At 48.3% G+C, this 23,489-nt stretch overlaps 1 protein-coding gene and 1 long non-coding RNA gene across 4 annotated transcripts in view; one reads left to right on the plus strand and one right to left on the minus strand.

The window, feature by feature from the left end:
* RETREG1 (reticulophagy regulator 1) overlaps positions 1 to 2,338 on the minus strand; it is a 132,405-nt gene extending 130,067 nt beyond the window's left edge. The window contains exon 1 of the mRNA XM_058716070.1: positions 1,916 to 2,338. Within this exon, the coding sequence (XP_058572053.1) occupies positions 1,916 to 2,208 (293 nt within the window). The 5' untranslated portion in view covers positions 2,209 to 2,338. The remainder of the gene's footprint in view (positions 1 to 1,915) is intronic.
* A 231-nt stretch (positions 2,339 to 2,569) lies between these two features.
* LOC131504110 (uncharacterized) overlaps positions 2,570 to 23,489 on the plus strand; it is a 43,449-nt gene continuing 22,529 nt past the window's right edge. For all 3 annotated transcript variants that reach the window (XR_009257791.1, XR_009257785.1, XR_009257780.1), the window contains exons 1-2: positions 2,570 to 2,929; positions 20,028 to 20,138. This is a non-coding gene — a long non-coding RNA (uncharacterized LOC131504110). The remainder of the gene's footprint in view (positions 2,930 to 20,027; positions 20,139 to 23,489) is intronic.

A 23,489-nucleotide genomic window follows, 5' to 3' on the forward strand; every position in this document is an offset into this window, starting at 1 on the left:
CATGAGAAAAACTGCTCAATCCCAGAGAAATGCAACTTAATGCCAAATTGGGACACGCTGTTTCACCTACCTGCTTTTTAAGATCAAAAAGTTTGGTATAACACTGTTTGCAAAATTAGAGAGGAACAGGCAGTCACCCATATTGCTGGCTGGAGTTTAAATTAATAGAATTCCAAGGACATTCTACAATGATATACATCAAAATTACACATGCACATTCTCTTGGACCCAAAAATTAAACTTCTGGGACTCTTTCCTACAGAAATGCTTTCACATATGCAGAATAATGTGTGTCAGAGGCCATTAGCTCTAACACTAACATAGCAGAAGTTTGGAAATTATCTTGGTCCATTAGGAGACAGGTTAAATAACTTGTAGCATCCTAATGATAGAATCCTATGCAGTTGAAAAAGAATAAGTGATTGCCAAGACATAGGAGAAGAGGAATAGCCCAAATAGTATCTCACAATTTGTGTAGAATATTGCCTATTTGCTAAAACATGCACAATCTGGAAAGCTACAGAGGAAACTGTATCCTTGGCTGCCTTTGAGAGAAAACTGGGTAGCCAGAGACAGGCATAGCAAAGACAACCTCGAAATGTGTATCACTTTGTACCTTTAAACGTCTGAACTACGAGGCTATTAACTTATTTTTTAATAATAAATAAGTACAATTTGAAAAATGAGGGAAACACAGCCCTGAGATTATTTGACTGTGGCTCCGTGTAGCATAATACAACATATCCTCCTTATTTGAGGCCTTACAAAACTTTATAACAGGATAAAGAAATTTGGAATAAACAGTAGAAACACACACAGCTAGGATACCCAAAGTAAATTCACATTCAAGGACCCTGGTAAGATATCGCTCATTTTAAGAGGAAACCAGGACTGGTACAGATCAGTAGAGAAATCTTCAAGTTGCTCTGGTTAACAAAGAAAATGGCAGACTGTGTATGTTTTGGTTACTTTATATCCTAACTTTAAGGTTAAGAAATCTGTGTCCTGTAACAAGGTATCTCCTGCCAAACCCCTGCTTATCCTGCACTGGTGTGGATCATGCTTGTTATGAGGACACAGTTGCAAACAAAGAACGCTTTTCTCCACCCCCCATCAGACTGGTAACAGAGGAACGGCACGTCCTTCGGTGTAGGAGTGAGACACTTTCCCTGTCCTTACTGATGAAGGGCTCTTTTTGGAGAGACAAACCTGTTGATCAGGGGCTTTTCCGAGAACATTCCTGTGTATTCTATCTGTACTTCACCTGAAAATACGACTGTTTTCCGCACTGTGCACACCTGGGTGGCGGGGGGAGGGGGTGATGTACCTAATCCACCTGTTTGCCTCCTGTTTTCTCATCAGGGAGTTAAGAGAGTAAACCCAACCCTCCAGGGAATGGAAAAACAAATCATTCAGTGCCTATCAGGTGGCTGATGAAGGCGGCGCAGTCTTGAGCGTGTACCTAAGCTGGTCCACACGCCTGCTCGGGGTGCGAGAGCGAATACAAGTTCAAGCACGTTTGCACTGGCATGGTTTTGGCAAGCAGGTGAAAACCCGTGAGTTTTCGAAAGCAAAGGCCCAAGTTTCCGGGCACGCTCGTCACACCTGTAGGTACAGGTGCTTGCGGGCCAGCCGACCGCCTCCCTTGCCAGGGTGGATACACACACGGAGGGTGACAACTGTGTTTGTAGCGAAGCGCTTCTGCAGGAAAGTTGGTGTGTGTGTCTACCTGTTCGAGAAAGGTGGCCCCGAAAGTGGGGCAGGGCGGACACTTCCGTCGCAGGGTTCAGCGTGCACAACCCCCCCCCCCCCACACACACACACACACCGCGCCCGGGGCGCCCCCTCTGCCCGCTCCCGGGCGCCCCAAGGTCACCTGCCCTCCTGGGCGTCCCCACCCAGCCCGAGATCTCACCAGAACAGCAGGTTGGCCGCGACGAAGCCGAGCAGGCTGCGCAGCGGCCTCTTCCAGCTCAGGAGCTCGTCCGCGCGGCAGCCCAGCCACAGCACCGGCTCCCCCAGCAGCCAGGTCACGGCGGCGGCCACCCCGCCGGCGGCCTCCTCCACCTGTCGCCCCGCGACGACCGCCACCGCCCCTTCTTCCCGCGCCTCCTCTCCCTGCTCCTCGGGGGGAGCCCGGGGCGGCTCCGCGGCAGCCGGGGCCGGGCATCCCTCCGCGGCGTGCTCCGGAGGCGCCGGGCTCGCCATGTTCGGCCGCGCTTGCGGGCGGGGACGGGCGCGCGCGCGGCGCGTCCGGGTGTCGGCGCGGCGAGGGCGGCGGGTCCCCGCGCGGGGCGCGCACCGCGGGGCGCCGGCGGCTGGGTGCCTCGTGACGTCAGCCCCGGCGGCGGCGACGGCGGCGGGGGCGCCTCCCGGGGGAAGTGGGTGCGGCCAAGCTCGCGCAGGGGCGGGGCGCTGGGCGGCGTCCCGGGGAGCGCGCGCGCCCCCCTCGAAGGCCTCGCCCGGGACCCGGCGGAATCAACGGGGCATCTTGACTTCCTCGGGCCGGGGCTGCCGCTCGCCCCGCCGCCGGCCTTGGAGGGCGTTACGGGGCGCCCCTTCCGCGGGCACCGCCTGGACAGCCTGCGCGGAGGTCTTTCTTTTAGTCCTCTGGGAATAATGTGATGCTAGACATGCTGGACTGAGAAAGGAAAAAAAAAAAAAGCAAAACACAAAAGCAAAAAAAAAAAAAACCACCCATTTGGGTCAATGAAGGAGCGTCAGGCCGCAGCGACGGGGGAGGGGAGCGACTTAAGCAAAGTCCGCTGCCCCAAAAATGCACGTTGGTCTGTGGGAGGTGCAGGTGAGAAGCCAGAACCCAGTCGGAGAAGGGACCCCTTGCGCGTGTCACCCAAGGTTTGGCAAGCCTTGACTACGGTTACTTCTGAGTCACTCTGGTGTCCGTGTCTCAACAGCCATCAGAACCTGGGTAAGGCGGCTGTGAGGGGTGACAGGCAACCCTGAGACCACCCACACCGGGCCTGGCCCTGGCATTGCAGGGTTGAGTTGGGGGTGGGGGGGGGAGGCAAGCAATGTCATTGTTATGCTCGCTTTTCGCCGGTTGCATTTTTTTTTTTTTTTTTTTTTTTTTATGTTCTATTCTTCAATCCTCCTGTTCTCACTTTTCTCTAGAGTAAAAATTCCCCTTCCCTCTCCCGGGGCATTCTACCGGCAGGGAATTAGGGCTGCTTCTATCTTCTTGGGGTTCATACTGGCCACCAGCCCGCTTTCACAAGATGCATGGGGCTCATTCCCAGAGCAATAAAAGTCTGTTGTTTCAAGGGAGCCTCTGGGGAATGCTCGATAATGCTCACCTGGGCCGTCGTTATGTTTCTATCTCCATGGATACGTATGTGAAAATTCATTGATCTGTACATTACGGGTGTGTGTGCTTGGCCGTTTAGATGACATACCTCAAGAGGGTATATTCCTAGAGTTCACGCAAGGGTTCCTTGAACCCCTACTATGTGCCCAAACGCTTTGCTAAGCTCGGTGGCCACGGGAAGCTCACGGGCCAAGGAGGGGCTAATTACAATGTGATAACCGCTGTGGTGGAAATAATTGCTGGGTGCTGAGAGTCTTCATTTAAATCAAGCTACCCCAAATTAGGGAAAGAGCAGCAGAGTCAGGTTTTAGGAGCTCTTTGTAATAATGGCATCTGCCCTGAGTTGTGAGGAGGAGGGACACAAGGTGGTGGGCGGGGGGAATAATTTCTGTTGGGAGATCAACATGAGAAGGTGTGCCGTTACAGATGGGGGTGCACACTTCCTTGTGTACACCTGCAGGGTGCACTGAGGCCTTGATGATCCGCCGGGGGTAGAAAGGTTGGGGTTTTCCAGAAGGCGGTGCAGGATCTCTGGCGCGTCCGACTTGCATTTGAAGAGAAGCTGACAACCGGATAGAAAGTGGCCAGGGAGGCAATGAAAAAGCACCGTAGAAACAATTCGGGTGTTTTTTTCCGCGGAAGACTACCTTTTCCCACGTGTTGGTTCGCTCACTTGGCCCTCTGCTGCAGAAGCTTCTGAAAGAGAAATGATGCTTTATTGTGTAATCTGGCCTTTGTTTAGGATGGGGCACAGCCCTCTGGGGTACGATATTCTCGTTTTCACTAGACTCTGCAGCTGGAGGGGAACATGCAGGGCAGAGCAGGTCATCCCCATTGTCCAGACCAGTGGGGAAGTGCTCCCAGAAACATGAATGTGATTCTTCACATTCCTTCTTCTCCCCCTGAATTCTAACTATTGCTGCGAGGACCTGTGGAAGTAGTAAAAAATGTGGGCGCGGCACATAAAAGCTAAACTTCAGTTTCTCTATGTGGTTTGCAACACTTACTATATTTAAGACATATTGGGATGCTTGCGTGTCTCAGTCAGTGATTAAGTGTCTGATCTCGGCTCAGGTCATGATCCCTGGGTTCATGAGTTCCAGCTCTGTGTCAGGCTCCTTGCTGACAGTGCTAAGCCTGCTTCGGATTCTCTCTCTCTCTCTCTCTCTCTCTCTGCCCCTCCCCTGCTCATGTTCTCTCTGTCCCTCTCAAAATTAAAAAAATAAAATAAGAGAGAGTATCTCTTATATCTTATTATGCCTACCGCAGGCTATATGAAATCTTTTTTTTCTCTCTCTTAAGATTGCTACACAAAAATGCTGCACACAACTGTTTGCGAAAAAACCTGGCCTGATTGCCCTAATCTGCCTTTTTCACCTCTGACCTCTAATAATTGCTGACAATGTCACAGGAGTAGAACGTAGACACGTAAATAGGTGCTACTCGGTGTTTTTCTTTGTCTAATTGTCTTTGTGATGCTTCAGCAATTTATTCATTACTAAGATTGCATAAAAATAATACTTATGATTACACCAAACCTTGTCCCCTAGTTTCAAGAACTGTCATGTTTAAAACTCATTTGGGTAACCTCACTGTTCAGGATTCTCTTATGAATTTTGCATCTCTGTATATTGGGAACAGAATGGTGAACACCAATGAGCAAGACAATTTGAAAATATGTATCCGAGGAAAATGAGTAAATTGGGAATGTATGGAGGGATGGTGGGGCAGGGCGTAGGAGGAGAGAAAATAGTTGAGGCCACCGAATCTAAGAGATTAGAAAATCACTTTTAGAAAATAACACAACCCCAGCAAAGAAAGCCAAAATACACATAGGAACTCTTAAAAGAGTCTGCTCACTTTTGTCTTCCAAAAGTAGCTGGAAAGCTTGTAATAGGAGAGAAAAATAAGGAATAATTAATTCTCACTTCAGGATCGACGTAGCATCAAGCTAAGCCTAAGAATGAGCTAGCAGTGCCCCAGTATTGCTTTTTTTTTTTCCTTAAAATGTTTTCTGGTAGAATCCTACAGTGAGCCCGTGACCAGTCACATACAAGGAGCCGTGCATACATGTTGTATTGTTTATCCGTCCAGCAAAGAGATGCTTTTGTGTTGATAATATTGAAGCAATTTTACCTTCCTATTCTCACCATATCTAGTCCTTATTCCTAATTTTCCCTAATTTCCTTGTCACTGAGCCAGGAGAAGTAAGCCCAGATAAATAGGAACAATATTCCAAAATGCAAACACACAGGAAATGGAAAGGAAAACCGTACCCGGTTTCCAAGGCACAGCTGATAGAAGGAATTGGTTATTTCTGCTTCGGGGTTGATTGTTGTGCTTATAAGAATTGGAATATCCAAACTAGAATAGTCTACACTTGACAAGTGTCTGTCAGGGACGTGCTTACTGGAGATGAACAACCTTACATCAAGATGGTGGCCGTCTGTATACCAGCTGGGGCACCCAGTTTAGGTATCGCTCCCTGGTGCTACACAAAAGAGGTTTTCAAGACTTCGGAATGGTTAAAGAGAACTGAGGTCACACTACCGTAAGAGTGTATCCCGAAAAGGTACAATCTGTCTATGGCAGGTGCACGTGCCCAGGTAACAAAAATCACTCCAAGACATTAGCTTCCAACCCTTCCCACTGGGCTAGCAGTCACACCCAAATCAGCAGACGAGCCACTGCCCTGGCCCTATGCCGGAGACACCATCGAGGGGCCGTGACTGTCGGTTGACCCACAGACTGGACCTGGGCAACTGCAGGCTCCCCACCCCCTCCCCTGTCCTTGGGATGTATGTTTTATACATCATCCCCACAGTGCAAGCCATTTCAAGGATACAGTCTTGAGGGAGTCAGGTGTTGTTGTTTATCTGGACAGTGTATGTGACTGAACCCAGTTAAGGCCTGTTTACAGACTTAAGATTCTGGCCAGTGGGTGTGGAGATCTTGCCCAAGACACGCCCAGTCTGTAAGGTCCCTGCCTGCTTAACCCGCCACCCAGCCCTCTGCAGTGGTCTGCCTCCTCCTCCAGTCTCTCCCTGCCCTCCATGGGTGTGTACAGAGGCGGGGTGTTCAGATTTCACCTGGGGAGCTCCCAAGGTTGTGAACCACCACCCTGGTGTACAACCTCCTGTGGGTTTTTTGCCCCCTTATGGTCCTGGATCTATCTCACTGCAATTCTACATCATTCATCCCATCTTTCTTCTTTTAGTGATCATGAAACGTTCATTAAAGGCTGGTTGTGGGCTTCTAGTGAGAGAAACAAGGCTGCTTATGTCCATCCCGGCGCTTAGGTCATGGGCAAGGGAACCTGCAGAAGGTAGCCAGGTGATACACAAATCCAGGAGGCAGAAGGGAGGCCAGCCTGGCCCCGGGAGGAAACCCTGAGCAGTCCTGAGCTAGAGGACCAAGGGGGATGGGCCGGTGGTTGCTCAAAAGGGGCTCCTCCTATGTAGTGATAAGGAGTTTGAGCTTTGGGGTCATCGGGGGGCTTTCAGCAGGACAGTTGAAGGGCTTGGTTTGTGTTTTAGAAAGGTGTCTCTGGACAGTGGATGAAACGGAGCCTGGCAAAAACTGCTGGAAGAAACTTCTTCCTTGTCACTAAGGCGGGAATATGTTCGGCCGTGTCAGGAGGGTGCTGGATACTGAGGTCTGTAGCTCCAAAGGCAGCAGGCTCCTGGCCAAGGGGTGGACCCAGGCAGAGGGAGTGACCAGCAAGAAACTCATCTCAATGCGTTCAGAGGCACCGGCCACAGCGGATGGACTGCGTATGGGATAGAAAATATATTGAGGCTTTTGGGTACGCAGATCAGATGGAGGAGAGTTTTGAGCACCATTCTACAAGCTAAGTCCCTAGTCCCGCAAGCAATGGAGAGTTCCCGAAGTTTGTGGATGGATCTCTTTCTGTTGTCTGTTTTTACCAAGAACGTCGTAGACTCAAAACACCAGTCCCCTGGGGTCCCAGACACTCCAGCTTGACCTCCATTATCAAAGCAAAACCGTGGTGTGTTCGTCTTCAAACCCAGGTCTGTAAATCAGGCCTCCAGCCTCCAGGGGTAGTCTCTAAGCCAGAATTAGATCCGTGGAAAGTAATGAAAACAGCTGTGAGAGTCATAGCCCACGGACGTCCCTTCAAAATGTAACAGCTTGTTACCTGTTACTAATTTTAGCTCACTAGAAATTAGGCACAAAACCTGGTGACCCTTTAGGCTGTGATAGTGGCCCAGGGCGTGTTGAGAACACGCACGCAAGGCGTGTCGCCTGTATCCCTCAGGCCGTGTACGACTGGGCACAGCTGGGTGTTTACAGCCAGGCGTGTTCATGGGGACCCCGAAGCTTTACAAGACTCAGGCGTCTTCTGAACCATCAAAGGAGTTTTAGGATTTAACACAGTTCAGAGTTGAGTATGTTTGCAGCCAATTCACTGAAACCGGATGGTTTCTCTGTACCCCATTTGCATTCTCCTTTAATTTCCCCCTGCCCTAAACCAGAACTACCCCCAAAACCGGAGGCAGAGTCCGGGCTACCTGGACAAGAGTCTGGCTGGGACTGAAGGCCATTCTCCTTTCTCTAGGGAGAAGATACATGTGAGCCCAGGGGCAGCCTCTGCTTCTAAGGCTGGCTTTCTGCAGCCCCCCACTTCCCCTGGTGTTGGGCAGCAGGATTTCTTACAGAAACTCTGCCAACACCTAGCATCCAGCATACCTGTAGACAGTTTATTCTCCTGTGGATGAAGTTGCTCTTGCTCTTGCCCTATCAGGAAGGGAGGTGGACAGAGTTGGAGCGGAGAGGCTCCTTCTGCAAGAATGTCCACCCCAGTGGGTTCCAGAGAGGGCCCTGGCCACACACCTTGTAAATGAAGCCTGTTCCGCAGGACAAGGGGCCATCACACAGACATGCCCACCACCCCCAGCCGGAGAAGCAGCATTTACAACTGCCTTTTCAAGTACAGTAACCCACGGTCCCAAAGACAGGAAACGCTGGAGTAAGTTTTATTCTGGTCTCTCCTTTATTCTCTCTTCCTGGAGTAACCATGTGTTAAGCCAGCCCAAAATAGTGCTAGTTCATGCGTGCTGTCTGGCATGGTTATTTTTAATTTTTTTTTCAAGTTTTATTTATTTGAGAGAGGGAGAGAATCTCAAGCAGGCTCTGTGCTGTCAGTGCAGAGCCTGATGTGGGGCTTGAGATCATGACCTGAGCCCAAATCAAGAGTCGGATGTTCAACCAGCTGAGCCACCCAGGAGCCCCTCTGGCATGGTTATTAATAGCACTTTGCTTTCTTTCTCAGAAGTGTCTTGATTTGATCGATAAATTATATGGGCTCCCCATCTACCTCCAGGCTTTCGACAATCGCTGAGAGCACTTCTTTTTTTTTTTAAGTATATGAAATTTATTGTCACATTGGTTTCCATACAACACCCAGTGCTCATCCCAAAAGGTGCCCTCCTCAATACCCATCACCTACCCTCCCCTCCCTCTCACCCCCCATCAGCCCTCAGTTTGTTCCCAGTTTTTAAGAGTCTCTTATGCTTTGAGCCCTCCTTCTTAAAGGCCCTCGTGCCCGTATCCCTCGTTCTCCAGTGTCAGGGCCTCCATGCCTGCTCAAGCTGCATCGCCTGCTGCCAGTGTGCCCCCCTCCTCTTCCAGATCCAGATCTTCTCAGGCTGTGTTCCTCATTCTTGGAACTAATGAGGGTTTTCAGTGAAAGCCAAAGAATGTGCAATTGGGGGAAGAATTGAACTGGAGCTATCCATGAGTGTAAGATCATGATGTGATATTCTAGCGGTGTCCATAGAAAGAACCTAGAATCAATGGCACCCCCATGGCAGTGAGCTCACTTAGAGACCAGGTGTTGCTTTCTATTTCCTGCCAGAAAAGAACAGCGGCTCCTTAGAGAATCGGCTGATACTGGGTCTAAGTTAGGAACATCTTGTGTGCCAGGAAGCAAGATATGTTCAAAGATTATTTAAAAATCTGTGTCACAGGGACAGAAGCCAGCTTTGAAAGGGAACCCACTTACCAAATCTGGGAAACTTTGAGGATCAAAATAATCATCTTGGTAAACGATGATATTGAGTTAAAAAAAATCTTGTGGCTCCATAATGATACTCAAAAGGGGTAGGAGGGAGGCTCTGCTTTAGAAAAGATTATAAGTTAATAAGTTTAGACTGTAGCTTTAGAAAAGCACCATTTTGTTAACTCTCAATGTAATCAGTGATTCAGGCAATGGTCATCAATGACCCACTGGGAAAAAGACTAAGGAAGATGTGTTTAAACTTTTTTAAGTTTTTTGTTTTTATGTTTGAGAGAGAGACAGAGCTCAAGCAGGGGAGGGGCATAGAGACGAAGACAGAATCTGAAGCAGGCTCCAAGCTCTGAGCTGTCAGCACAGAGCCTGACATGGGGCCCGAACTCACGAGCAGTGAGATCATGACCTGAGCAAGAGTCGGACACCCAACCCACTGAGCCACCCAGGTGCCCCAAGGAAGACATGTTTACATGATCTCACAGGTTACTTACTAATCACACAGTGTGTCTTTGCATTGGAGATACCTCCACCTTATCTGCACCTCATCAAGCTGGGCATCTCCAGAAGTGGGACAATGTGACCTTGTGAGTCCCCTGACCTGATGTTACAGGAGGGACACAACAAACCTTGCTGGAAGCATTTGACCTGAACCAAATCCTAACAGAGCAACGTCCTACGTTCTACAGGTCAATTGACCTGGATCTTCAGGTGTTTGGTATCGACAGAGGAACAGTTTGAGGAGAAGAGATGTTAACAGCCAAATCAATGTGTGAGACTCAATTGGATTCTGGGTCCAAAAAAATGCCATCGAAGATATTTGGAGGAAAAATAAGGAAGATTTGAGTCCAGATTCTATGCTAGATGATTTTATTGAATTAATGTTGCTTTTTTTTTTTTAATTTTTTTACATTGATTTATTTTTGAGAGACAGAGTGAGACAAAGCGTGAGCAGGGGAGGGGCAGAGAGAGGAGACACAGAATCTGAAGCAGGCTCCAGGCTCTGAGCAAGCGGTTAGCACAGAGCCTGATGCGGGGCTCGAACTCACAAACTGTGAGGTCATGACCTGAGCCAAAGTCGGACGCTCAACCGACTGAGCCACCCAGGTGCCCCTAATGTTGCTTTTCTTAGGTGGGATAATGGTGTTCTGGTGACGTAAGAGAAAGTCCTCCTTCTGAGTGGTACAACTCGCGGTATTTGGGGGTGAAATGCCGTGACGGCGTTTCAGCACTAAGGAAGTATAGATAGAGAAACAGAGAGATGGGGAAATGGGTGTGGTGAGATGTTGGTGAATCTGTGTGAGGGGTATCCGGCTGTTCATTGTACTGTTCTTTCAACTTTCCTGTGGGTTTGAAATCTGTCAAAAGAAAAAAGAATGTTTTCTAGAAGACTGTGAGAAAATAGGAAATAAAGTTCTTATAGTTTTCTTTTTTTTTTTAACAGACAGTCCCCTTCTCTTTCCTCTTCCTCCAGACTGTGACCTTCAGTGGTTTCTTCTTTGCACAAACTCTTGCTTGACTTAATATCATTGTGACAACCCTGAGCAAGGGAATCCAATGATGGCAGACACATTGTAGCTACAGGAAATGAGATGTTTCTGTCTTCTCCAGAGAACTGAAGCTTTTCTTTAATTCACTCTTCTATTGAGCAAGAGCCTATGTACTAGGTACTTAATCTGTATACTGTGTCCATAGTTCTATGTACCCTATCCTTATACTTTGTACGAGATCCTATGAGAGGCACCATGAGTGATACAAAGATCAACATCAATATGGTTTCTGCCTTCAAAGGGCTTAAAATCTAACACACAAAAATTGGCTCAGTGGACAGTTTTTGAATGGCTGTTATGAGCTAAACAGAAGACCAGGACTAGGGATCTAATTTTATCTATCTGTCTATCTATCTATCTATCTATCTATTTTTGATTTAGTCCAAGGTAGTTAACATATAGTGTAGTATTGATTTCAGAAGAAGAATTTAGTGGTTCATCACCTACATATAACACCCAGCACTCATCCCAACAAGTGCCCTCCTTAATACCCATCACCCATTTGGCCCATTCCCCCACCCCAAGCCCCCGGAAACCCTCAGTTGTCCTCTGTATTCTCTTATGGTTTGCCCCCCTTTCTGTTTTTACCTTATTTTTCCTTTAGTGATCTAATTACTACTGTTACTATTAAAATCTATTAGTATCTATTATTATACACAGTCCCTGCCATCAAGGAGCCTCTTGTCTTTGAGAAACACAGACACATACATCAATTTCAAGACAATAAGACTAGCGAAAAGATCTTTATCATTGTCTAAACGCTATGACCAAGCATCCAGGGACAGCTTACGAACGAAGAGTACATCTGAGTTAAGGCTTGAGGAGTAGGTTGGAATGTTTTCAAAACGAGTTGATAGGCATTCCAAGTAAATTGAATAAAATATGTAAAAGCGTGAAGGTATGAAATGACATGTTTGGGGATCCACAGGTGCTAAATATAGCTAGAATTTGGGGTTTTTTTAGGAGTCAGAGATACGGAGCTGGGAATAGAACTTGAACTTGTTGATAAAGAGCTTTCATGTTACATTGAGGAGTTTGAGCTGTATTCGTTAGACCGTGGGAGACTTTGGTGGTGGTGTGTCACGATCAGATTCTTAGGTGACCCTGGTGGTGGAGTAGCTTGTGGATTGGCAGGAGATAAAGCAGAGAGACTGGTTAGGAGACTTTAAAATAGTCCAGGTGAGAGATGCTGAGAGTCGAAAGCAAGACAGGGGACAGGGAGGCAGAGAAAGGGTAGCGGCAGGAGGCATGTTGTATACGGCACCAGTAGGGCTTTGGTGACTGAACGGATGTTGGAAAAAGAGGGAGAGGGGATTGTCAAAGATAACCCTGTGTTGGGGTTCTCCAGAGAAACAGAACCAATGGTGTGTGTGTGTGTGTGTGTGTGTGTGTGTGTGTGTGTGTGTGTGTGTGTGTTGTAGAGCTGGGGAGGAGGGATTTAAGGAATTGGCACCTGCATTTGTGTGCACAGGCAAGTCTGAAACCTGCTGGGTAGACTTGGAGACTGGAGATTCAGGCAGGAGTTAATGTTGTAGTCTTGAGTCTGAAGGCAATTTGGAGACAGAATTCCTTCCTACTCAAAGGATTTCAGTCTTTTCTGTTAAAGCCTTCAACTGATTGGATGAGGCCCACCCATATTATGGAGGGTATTGTGCTTTTTCTCAGTCTACTGAGTTAAATGTTAATCACATCTAGGGGCACCTGGGTGACTCAGTTGGTTAAGCATCCAACTCTGGATTTCATCTCAGGTCCTAATCTCCAGTTGGTGAGTTTGAGCCCCATGTCAGGCTCTGCGCTGGCAGCACGGAGCCTGCTTGGGATTCTCTCCCTCTCTCTCTGCCCCTCCCCTGCTCGCTCTCTCTTAAAATAAATAAATAAACGTTAAAAAACAAAATAAATGTTAATCACATCTAAAAAATAACTTCACAGTGACATCTGGTGTTTGACCAAAAAGAAAAAAAAAAAAAATGGGCACCATCACCTAGCCAAGTTGACACATAAAATTAAGTGTTGTCACACCTCATTGTGCCACTGCTAAAATATGACGTAGAGGAGAAAAGTTGAGAACAAACTTAGAAAAAAAAAAACCCCATCAATTTAGAAGGTGTTAAATTTCAATTGGTCATGTCTAGTGGTCAATTAGAATATAGGAGACAGATCTTCCCTTCCTTTTTTTTAAAAAATAGATTTTATTTTTAGGTAATCTCTATACCCAATGTGGGGCTTGAATTTACAATCCTGAGATTAAGAGTCACGTGCTGTACGGACTGAGCCAGCCAGGTGCCCCGTTAGACAGAGCTCTCTAATGGGCCAAATTTAGAGATCTTAGTGGAAGCCGTGGGACAAGGTGAGGCTGTTCCACAAGAGCCTGTTCATTCATTCAGCAACAGATGCCTCCTCTGTGCCTCTGTGAGCCAGACGGCAGACCACGGTGTACTCAAGGTAATGTTTCTCTCCTCCTAGAGCGTAAATTTTAGAAGACTTGGCAGACCGTGAGCAAATAAGCATATGGACATAAAATCCTAGGCTGTGATGTATCATATATGTTGGTATCGTATACTGCTGTATAACAAACCATCCCCAAACCCGGCGGCCTGAAACAACTTTTATTTGCTCACGATTCCGTGGACTGGCGTTGGGGAGAGATCAGCTGGAAGGGCGTGCCTCAGATCCACATCGTGATGCGGGGTTCATGTGTGCATCCGGCCCAGTTAGCAGGTGCTGGATAGCTGGAGGCTGGGGCTGTCAGCAGATGTGTCTGAGTCATCCCCCGTGTGGCCTCTCCAGCAGGCTGGCTTCAGGCTTCCTCACCTGGCAGCTGGCGGTCCATGAAGGCATCCCCCAAGGTGCCAGCACGTCGCAAGCTTCTGGTTGGGTCACATTTTCTAACGTCCCAGGGGCCAAGGCAAGTCACATGGCTAAGCCCCGAGTCCATGTGAGAGGCGACAGCACAAGAGCACGGGGACCATGAACATGACGTAACACAGGTTAAGTGCTGTGAAGAAAAACAGGACAGAGTGAAAAGGGGAAGTGCTTTGGAAGAGACGGGGTGGGGGGCGGGTGAGAGAAGTGACTTTTGAGCAGACTTACATGAGGGAAGACAGCCAGTCACATGGAGTTCTAGAGGCAAGAGCGAGTGAGGATCGTGAAGTGAGAACGAGTTTGTGCTCCAGGAACAAGAAGCTAAAATGAGAAGAGCAGTGTGACTGGGGACTAGGGGTGGCAGAGGGAGGGAAGATCAGTGAGTGAGGAGAGGAAGGCAGTGGGGCCTCACGAAGGGCACAGCAGACCATGCACGGTTTAGATTTTGTTCTAAAAGACGGTAGAAAATTAATGAAGGGTGTTGTGCAAAACATGACTTCATTCAATTTTCATCTCTTTTTAACAATTTTTTATGTTTATTTTTGAGAGAGAGAGAGAGAGAGCGTGAGCAGGGGAGGGGGCAGAGAGAGAGGGAGATACAGAATCCGAAGCAGGCTCCAGGCTCCGAGCTGTCAGCACAGGGCCCGACATGGGCCTTGAACCCACAAACTGCGAGACCATGACCTGAGCCGAAGTCAGATGCTTAACTGACTAAGCCACCCAGCCACCCCTCATCTTTCTTTTTAAAGTTTATTTATTTTGAGGGGCACCCTGGGTGGCTCAGTCAATTAGGCGTCCGACTTCGGCTCAGGTCATGATCCCACGGTTCACGGGTTCAAGCCCCATGTTGGGCCCTGCGCTGACAGCTCGGAGCCTGGAGCCTGCTTTGGATTCTGTGTGTGTCTCTCTCTCTCTCTCTCTCTCTCTCTCTCTCTCTCTCTCTCTCTGTTCTTCCCCCACTCGTGCTCTCTCTCTGTATCTCAAAAATAAGTAAAAATGTTAAAAAATTAAAAAAAAAAGTTTATTTATTTTGAGAAAGAGTATATGACCACATGTGAGCAGGTGAGGGACAGACAGTGAGAGAGGGAGTGAGAGAGAGAGAGAGAGAGAGAGAGAGAGAGAATATCCCAAGCAGGCTCCACACTCAGCACTAAGCCCAAGGTGGGGCCCGATCCCAGGAACTGTGTGAGATCATGACCTGAGCTAACATCAAGAGCGGGGCACTCGACCGACTGAGCCACCCAAGAGCCCCTCAATTTCCAGCTTGAAAAGATTGTCCTGGTCATTGATGAGGAGACAAGCAGGAAGCAAGATCAGTCAGCGATTACCGGACTAGTCAGAGAGATTGGTAGCGGTGGATATGGTGAGAAATGATTGGATTTGGAACTCATCTGGGACACACAGCCAACAGGAATTGCTAATGCATCCAAAGTAAGATGTTAGGGACAGAGAGGAATTACAAATGACATCTAACACCTGTAGACATAGGGAAGCTGGGGGAGAGTAAATTCTCTCTTGGGAGAGGAATTCCTTCTTGGACATACTATACTTCATATGCCTAATATGGGTCCAAGTGCAGACAAACAGGAAACTGGATATAAAAACTGTGAGCTCAGGGAAGAGAAAGTCAACATCTAAATGACACAAAAGCCCCAGGAATCCATGGGATAAATTGGAAGATGTGGTAGAAGGTACACTGTTTTCTGCTTCTTCGGTTTTCATAATTAAGTAGAAGTTGGGGGATGGGAGGAATAGTGACATGAAGTTTAAAAAGAGAGGAATTTTGGGGCGCCTGGGTGGCGCAGTCGGTTAAGCGTCCGACTTCAGCCAGGTCACGATCTCGCGGTCCGTGAGTTCGAGCCCCACGTCGGGCTCTGGGCTGATGGCTCGGAGCCTGGAGCCTGTTTCCGATTCTGTGTCTCCCTCTCTCTCTGCCCCTCCCCCGTTCATGCTGTGTCTCTCTCTGTCCCAAAAATAAATAAAAAACGTTGAAAAAAAGATAAAAAAATAAAATAAAAATAAAAAGGGAGGAATTTTGAGATAGTGGCCTTGGGACCCAGGAAACCATGGGAGTCCCTTCACTAGGGAAGGGTGGGAGGGTGGATGTGATGGGCGGCCTCTGAGAATCATGGTCATAAGCTCAAGGTGAGAGTGTGCTTGGGTGTTTCTCCAGCAACATCCAGCCGCTCACATACAGACTTAGAGAATCGGGTTTACCGTGGATGGGTTGTTTGTTTTTTTTTTTAGGCTAAGTGGAGAAGAGGAAGGGATAAGAAAGGAGTTGAGGGTGAACACAATTGAATGATTACACTGATGGACCAGAGATTCTAATCTGGGGCAGGAGGGAAGTGAAAGCATTGAAGAAAATGGTGGCTTCATGGCTGGGAGGTCCTGATGAGGTAACATGGTTAGAGAAGTGTACCTAGCAGGGAGTATGCTAAAAAGCAGTGGAAAGGAGTCAGTGGAAGCTAGAATTTAGAGGGGGAGGAGGTCATGAGGTCGAAGGATCAAGAAGTCAGGGCACCGGGTGGGTTGTTCATGTGAAAGAAGTCTGCAGAATCATGCTGCAGAGAAAGTCAGTGTGAGCCAGATACTTGGATGAGGAGGGATGGTCTAATAGCATTGCTCTAAAGATCCTGAGGATTACATCGCAGAAATGAGAGAAATGGTCTGGAAGTACCAGGGGACAGTTACGGCGTAGTAGGCCCGGCGGTACAGGGCTGGGAACCAGAGTCCTCACCCAAGAGGGCTGCAGGGAACATGCCAAGACTGAGTTAGAGCTAAAAGGTGGAACATTGGAGCACCTGGGTGGCTCAGTCGGTTGAGCAGCCGACTTCGGCTCAGGTCCTGATCTCGTCGTTCATGAGTTCGAGCCCCGCGTCGGGCTCTGTGCCGACAGCTCAGAGCCTGGAGCCTGCTTCAGTCTGTCTCTCAGTCCCTCCCCCCACTCACACTCTGTCTCTCTCTCTCTCTCTAAAATAAATAAACATTAAAAATATTTAAAAAAATAAAAGGCGGAACATAAAAGAGAGGAGGTGATTATGGGCAGTTTGCGGATGACAGATCACAAGCTGCTGAGAACACAGGGTGCAGCATCGGGAAAGAGGGAGGCACCTGTCGTGTGTGGCGAAAGGGAGGATAAGCTGTTCGGGCTCGCTCCAGGCAGAAGCAAAATCAGGGTCAGCAAAGCTCATGTGGACTTAGCAATTGTTACTCACACGAAGTCAAGTTCTGCTTCTTTGGCCATGTCCTGAACTACTGAAATTGCCAGATAAGCACTCTATGAATAATTTATCATCAGAGGTAATGTTTACTAAGCTTTAATTACAGAGCTGTCTTTGAAGAAATCAATCTCATCCTATATATCTTGGGTATCTTCAAAGTTTTACATTGACTTCAGTTTATTTGAAATTAATGGAAAAAACCAGGAACCTAAGGAAGAATGAATGTGAAATCATATATAACATGCAATGAGATCAAGCTGTTCTGACCTGGGAACACCACCACACGTGGCACAGTAGCTGCACTTGGGCCTACTACTTGGGCGACTTGGCCATAGTCCACTGGATTTGTTTGGTTTTTGTAGGTTCCGCATTTGTGCATTAAAAGGCAACAGGATGGGGGCCTCACCCTGAATCTTCTAGTTCTTTGGTGATGACGCTAATTCCTGCCATTCCCCCTGGGATGCCATAGCACTTTTGAGTCACCATCTTTTTCACGGAGGGGAGTCGTTTCAGAGCATTCTCCTTGACGTGTGCACTGTGGTGGTAGTCTTACCCTAAGGCAAGGAACCAACGTGAGGTGAGGTTGTGCAACGACCAAGCATGTCTAGTTCCGTTATATGTTTGGGGTCTGGGAAAATGACCTCTAGATGGCGCCACGGACCCGCTGTAGCCACTGTAACTTGGATCTGGGCCTGGGATCCACTTATTACCTAGCCCCAATATTCCTGACTCTAACAGAGGCCCGTGAGGATGATTAGTGACTCTAGGTGTTAATGTCTACCAATACCCTGTCAAAGAGTCGTCAAGACGCTTGGGTATTCCTCAGCATTGTTACCCAAGTAGATCCCTTTGGTGAAGGACCGGGAGATCAGACTCGTGTGGTATTGCAGGGGGCTGGGGAGACAGTCTTGTCTTCAGCCAATGGGCTTGGGTCCAAAAACTGGCTCAGGCCGGGAAACCAGACAAGAACTTGAGACTTTTAATTGGGATGGTGTCCCCTCAGCTTCCTGGTCATCCATCCTTGACTTTTTTTTTTTTTTTTTTTAATGTTTATTCATTTTGAAAGAGTGTGAGTGCATGTTTGAGCAGGGGTGGGCAACGAGAGAGGGAGAGAGAGAACCCTGCATGGAGCCCAGTGCTGGGCTCAGTCACACAACCACATGATCATGACATGAGCAGAAATCAAGAGTCTGACGCTTTAACCAGCTGAGCCACCCAGGTGCCCCATCTCTGACTTCTTTTAATCGTACAGATTGAGCAGTCTCTTGTTGGCTACCCATCTGTTTTGCCCTTAGGGATGCAGTAACTAATAGGGTTTTGAGTTAATTCCCTTGGATGTTCCTTTCTGGCTGGGAGAAGAGTTTTTCACATTTGAGGGAAAGAGTCCTCACGAATATCTCTTGGCCAGAGGGACAGACCGTGGCAAGTGACAGCCGGCTGTCCACCGAAGCTTGTTAATACAATCAGCACGTACACATTCTCCCCTTACATGATGCAGAGTGTAACTGAAAAGGTAGCTGCCCAGCCTGGGGCTACATTTCCCAGCATCCCTTGCATGGAAGTAATGCCAGGTGATGTCACTTTCAGACTGAGGAGGTTAAAAGGCACGTGTTCTTATCCAGTCAGTTGCTCTCTTTTTGCCAACTTTGTTTGTGGCTAGGGTAACCTCGGAAGATAAATGTTGAAGGAGGCAGAACCCCTGTCAGCTGGGCCCCTGAATAGCTATAGGAGCAGAGCCAATACCCTCCTACCATTACATCCTTCTTGGTCCACTATGCAAGCAAGAAATGGTCCTTAGTAGCAGTGGGCACTTGAAATGTAGGTGTTCACCAAAGCAGCTGGGGTTACCTAATACGTACTATGCTCTCTATACATTCTTTATCAAATCTACCTAGAATAAAATCGTTTCTGTAAGGATGGATTTTTACCAGATTTGAAGGCGTGTCTCTGATGGTCTGGCTAGAGTATAGGTTATGTGACATATGTAAACATCACCGGAGAGGCCCAGGGACGTTTTTCAGAGCTGGGCAGTTATTCACAAGTGAAAATGAAGTATAACCGGGGTGCCTGGGTGGCTCAGTCCGTTGAGCGTCTGACTCTTGATTTCAGCTCAGATCATGATCCCGGGGTCATAGGATTGAGCCCCGCACCGGGCTCTGCTCTGAGCACAGAGCCTGTCTTAAGATTTTCTCTCTCTCTCCCTCTGCCTCTCTCTCCCACTTGCACTCTTTCCTCCCCTCTCTAAAATTAAAAGAAAACAATGAATTATAATAAAGGACAATGCTAATACAATCAGCAAGTACACATTTTCTCTGTCCTAAGCTCCTTGATATAAGCAGTCACGTGGGTCCTTGTAGGCTGTACATCTTACATACCTCCAGTTCTCTGGCCATGCTTATCCGGGGCTCTCTGGATGCTCTTGCCACGGATTTAGAGGACACTCCCCTGGAGGGCGTGGGTATCGGTTTCCTATTGCTGCTGTAATAAGTTACCACCGACTCAGTAGTTTAAAGCAGTAGTTTATTTTCTCACAGTTCTGGAGGTCAGAAGTCTGAAATGAGACCCACAGGGCCAAGACCACGGTGTCACCAGGGCTGGCTCCTCCCGAGGGTTCCAAGCAAGAATCCTTTGCATGCCTGTAAGTTGCCTGCGTGGCTCCACTGTGACCCCTTCTCTGCATCGCTACAGCCTGTGACTGCTATCACCACGTCTCCCACTACTGAGCCTGATCTCCTGCCTCCCTCTTACAAGGACACATGATTGCACTTGGCCCCACGAGGATAATCTCAAAACCCTCAGTGTGATCACATTTGCAAAGTGTCTTCTGCCGTAGAAGGTAACCCTCGCAGGTCCCGGGGATTAGGATGCGGACACCTTCCAGCCTGCCACAGTGTGGGATGTGGCTTCCATGTGGCTTTGAAAGGCACCAGCTGACAAGGAAATGGGAGGGGACTGGCTCCCCACCTAGTGCAATTCAGCCAATGGGAAACAGGAGACAGGACCAACTCAGGAAATGTCTTTTCTTCCTTCTCCAGGACGGCTGCTCCGAGGCAGGAGTTTCCTATACAACCTGTGCAGACACATCCCACGTGGCCCCGGTCTTGCTGAGCAACTGTCGGGTCTCCTGGTGGCCCGAGGGGAAGCAGGTGCGAGCACGGCAGGGCAGTGCTTTGCATGGCTTCCCATCCTTCTCTGCCTCGCTCCCTTACCCTCACTGCCCCGGCTGCACTTCCCAAAGCACTAGCACTTGACCTCTGTTCTCCGGGGGGGGGGGGGGGGGGGGGGGGAGTTCAGCCAGGGAGGCCCCCACATTGAAAGTTACCATTTCCTCTTTCGTTTAAGAACCAATTCCTGAGCATCTAGTGTGTTCAGACCTGGTCCTGGTTAAGAGTGACGATAACAAACACAAGAAGATTTCTGCTCTTCTAGAGATGACCTTCTAATTGCGGAGGACTTACCATAAGCAATTAAGTAAGAAAATGCTATTTCGTGGCAAGTGCTCCTTACGGCACGGTGATACAGTAAAGGCTCTTCTATATTTGGTGGTGAGGAAAAGCCTTTCTGGAGAGGTGACATTTAAGCTGAGGTCTGAACGGCAAAGAGTCACAGGTGCAGAATCAGGGGAAGGAGAAGTGGGCTGAGTGGCCATGTGACATCACGTGGGGACCCAGTCTTGCCTTCAACCAATTTGCAACCGATGTGCTTCTCACACGGATGGTTCTAGGTGGCACGGTCTGGTTGAACAGCAGCAGAACTTTACTTTTAAAAAATTCATGATTCTACCGAGCAGCGGAAGGCCGGATGGTTTAAAATGCAAAATTGGGGCGCCTGGGTGGCGCAGTCGGTTAAGCGTCCGACTTCAGCCAGGTCACGATCTCGCGGTCCGTGAGTTCGAGCCCCGCGTCAGGCTCTGGGCTGATGGCTCGGAGCCTGGAGCCTGTTTCCGATTCTGTGTCTCCCTCTCTCTCTGCCCCTCCCCCGTTCATGCTCTGTCTCTCTCTGTCCCAAAAATAAATAAAAAGCGTTGAAAAAAAAAAAAATGCAAAATAAACACTTGAAGCGGGAGCTTTCTGCTCGCCCGTAAATGGGACTTTCTCTTTGTCGTGAAGGGATGTGTTTTATTTTAGAAGTAAGTAAGATTTCCTCCTGCTGTGTTTTCAGCTCAACCTCATTTCAGAGGAAGGGCCGTGAAACCAGAAGTTCTGAGTCTCTAGCTCCCTCACGTGTATCAGACAGAAATTGGGTTATAAGCCCATTTCCTTCTGTCTCCAGCGTGGTTTTGTTTTTATGATTAGCTGGTATTTGTGTCACAGTGCTTTCTGCTTTACCTCATTTCAAATGCTTCTGCAAGATCAATTTACATCGTAACTCCGAGCATGGCCTAAAGGAGATGTGTGCTTCGTAACCAGAGGACACAACATCTCTTCAGATTTTCTCTTCGATAGTAAATGTGTTTAATAACACTGTAAAATGCATTATGAAAAAAAAGAAAAGTTATAAATGGTTGCTGCTGCCGTAGAGAAATGCAGTTGGGTTTTAAAGGAATTTCGATGTTTTATCTAGTGACCTTGCTACATTCATCAACTCTAATAGAAAATCCAACACGATCGGTTGATAAACTAGGTGCTTCATCACGTTAGCTGTAAATAGTGACACTTTTAAATCTCACCCATTCCTCGTACGTTTATCCCTCTTTTTGGCTTACTGGCATGGCTAGAACTTTCTCAGCGGGGGTGGGGGAGGGGGGTAGCACTTATCTGTCCCCCCTGCGTCAGCTGAGTGGCCTTGCAGGCCGGGGGCTGGAGTCATCTGCAGGCCCAGCATTTGCATGTCGGGCAGTTGCTGTTGGGAAGATGTGCCCCTTTGGCTCCAAAAGCACGTGTCCCGTGTCCCGAGAGCCTAGCAGATGTCGTAGTGCCCCCCCGCCGCCTCCGCCCTGTTTGACCTTAGCTTTGGATGTCATGTGGGAGCCCTCCTGTCACACTCTGTCGGGAGAGGAGAATTAGACCCCACCTTTTGATGGGAGGATCGTCAAAGAATTTGTGGGTATGTCTAAAGACAGCACGGTGGGTTCTCCGGCCCAAATTATTTACATTTCTCCTTCACACGTTTCTGGGCACGTGATGCCAATCCCATGACTGGGGCTCAGCTCCACTGACTGGGAATCATTCTCCATGGGTTCTTGGATATACCCTGAGTCATCCTTCTTTTTTTTCCATCAGTGCCACAGACTTCTATGCCTCCCGGTTTCCCCTGTGGGAATGACGGTCTCCATGGCAGTTATGGCTGCCCCACGACTCTCCATGGGGGACAGAAAACTTGCCTCTGTAGCACACAGCTCTTCCAGTCCGTGTTAACCAGCTGCACTTGAGAAACTACACCCAACGAGCCTCGTTCACCCTGGAACTTGACTGACGTGACAAAATCTTGGGCTTGAGGCCGGAACCCTGGATGCCTTAATAAGCAAGGCTTTGATGGGTCTGGAGAGGGAGGGAGTGTATTTTGCATAGAGCTAGTGGCTGGAATAATTTGCAGACGCACCCACGTGTTGAGGTTAAGACAGACTAGTTGGGGGACAGTCCCTGTAGGGCTTGTCTGTCTCTCTGTGGCCTCCTTACATAGGCGTGTTTAGCACAGAATCTTCAGGTTGGTGAGATTTCTTTCATGTCTGCCTTGTCCTCCTCAGGTGTAGGTCGCCCTGGCCTCACAAGCTATACGGTATCTGTTCTACCACATTCTATCAGAAGTGGAGTGACTATGGCTGGCCAATATTCACGGGGATTAGAGTTCACCTTATTTATGGGAGGGGTTATCAGGAAGTTGCAATGTTTTTTTTTTTATTTTTCTAATGTTTATTTTGAGACAGAAAGAGTGTGAGTGAGGGAGGGGCCGAGAGACGGAGAGAGGGAATCCCAAGCAGGCTCCACACGGTCAGCCTGACGTGGGACTACATCTCATGAATCCATGACCTGAGCCGAAACCAAGAGTTAGATGCTCAACCAACTGAATCATGCAGGTGACCCAAGAAGTTGCAAGGTGTATTATTTTGTTGTTGTTTTTGTTGTTTTAAGGTTATTATTTTGAGAGGAGGGTGGGTGGAGAGAGAGAGAGGGAGAGAATCCCAAACAGGCTCCACACTGTCAGTGCAGAGCCCAGGGTGGGGCTTTATCCCACAAACCGGGAGATCGTGACCTGAACTGAAACCAAGAGTTGGACATTCATCTAAATGAGCCACCCAGGCGCCCCAAGAAGTTGCAACATTTTTTAAAACTACCACACACGCTAAATTGCAAGGGAGGCTGGGGAATGGATTCTGTAGCTTAGCGTTGACCGCAAGCTACGATTTAGGGCAATTCTATTATAAAAGGTCAAAGAAGAAAAAGGACAAATGGTCAAAGGGCAGATCCCCAGGGGATGGTTAGCAGTCTCCGCCCCAGGCAGCTTTGCAAAAGATTAAAATCAAAGCCAGGTTGTCACAGCCGAAGAGATTATGAGCA

This window comes from Neofelis nebulosa, chromosome 1 (genome assembly GCF_028018385.1).
Source record: "Neofelis nebulosa isolate mNeoNeb1 chromosome 1, mNeoNeb1.pri, whole genome shotgun sequence".
In the NCBI taxonomy this organism is placed as follows: domain Eukaryota; kingdom Metazoa; phylum Chordata; class Mammalia; order Carnivora; family Felidae; genus Neofelis; species Neofelis nebulosa.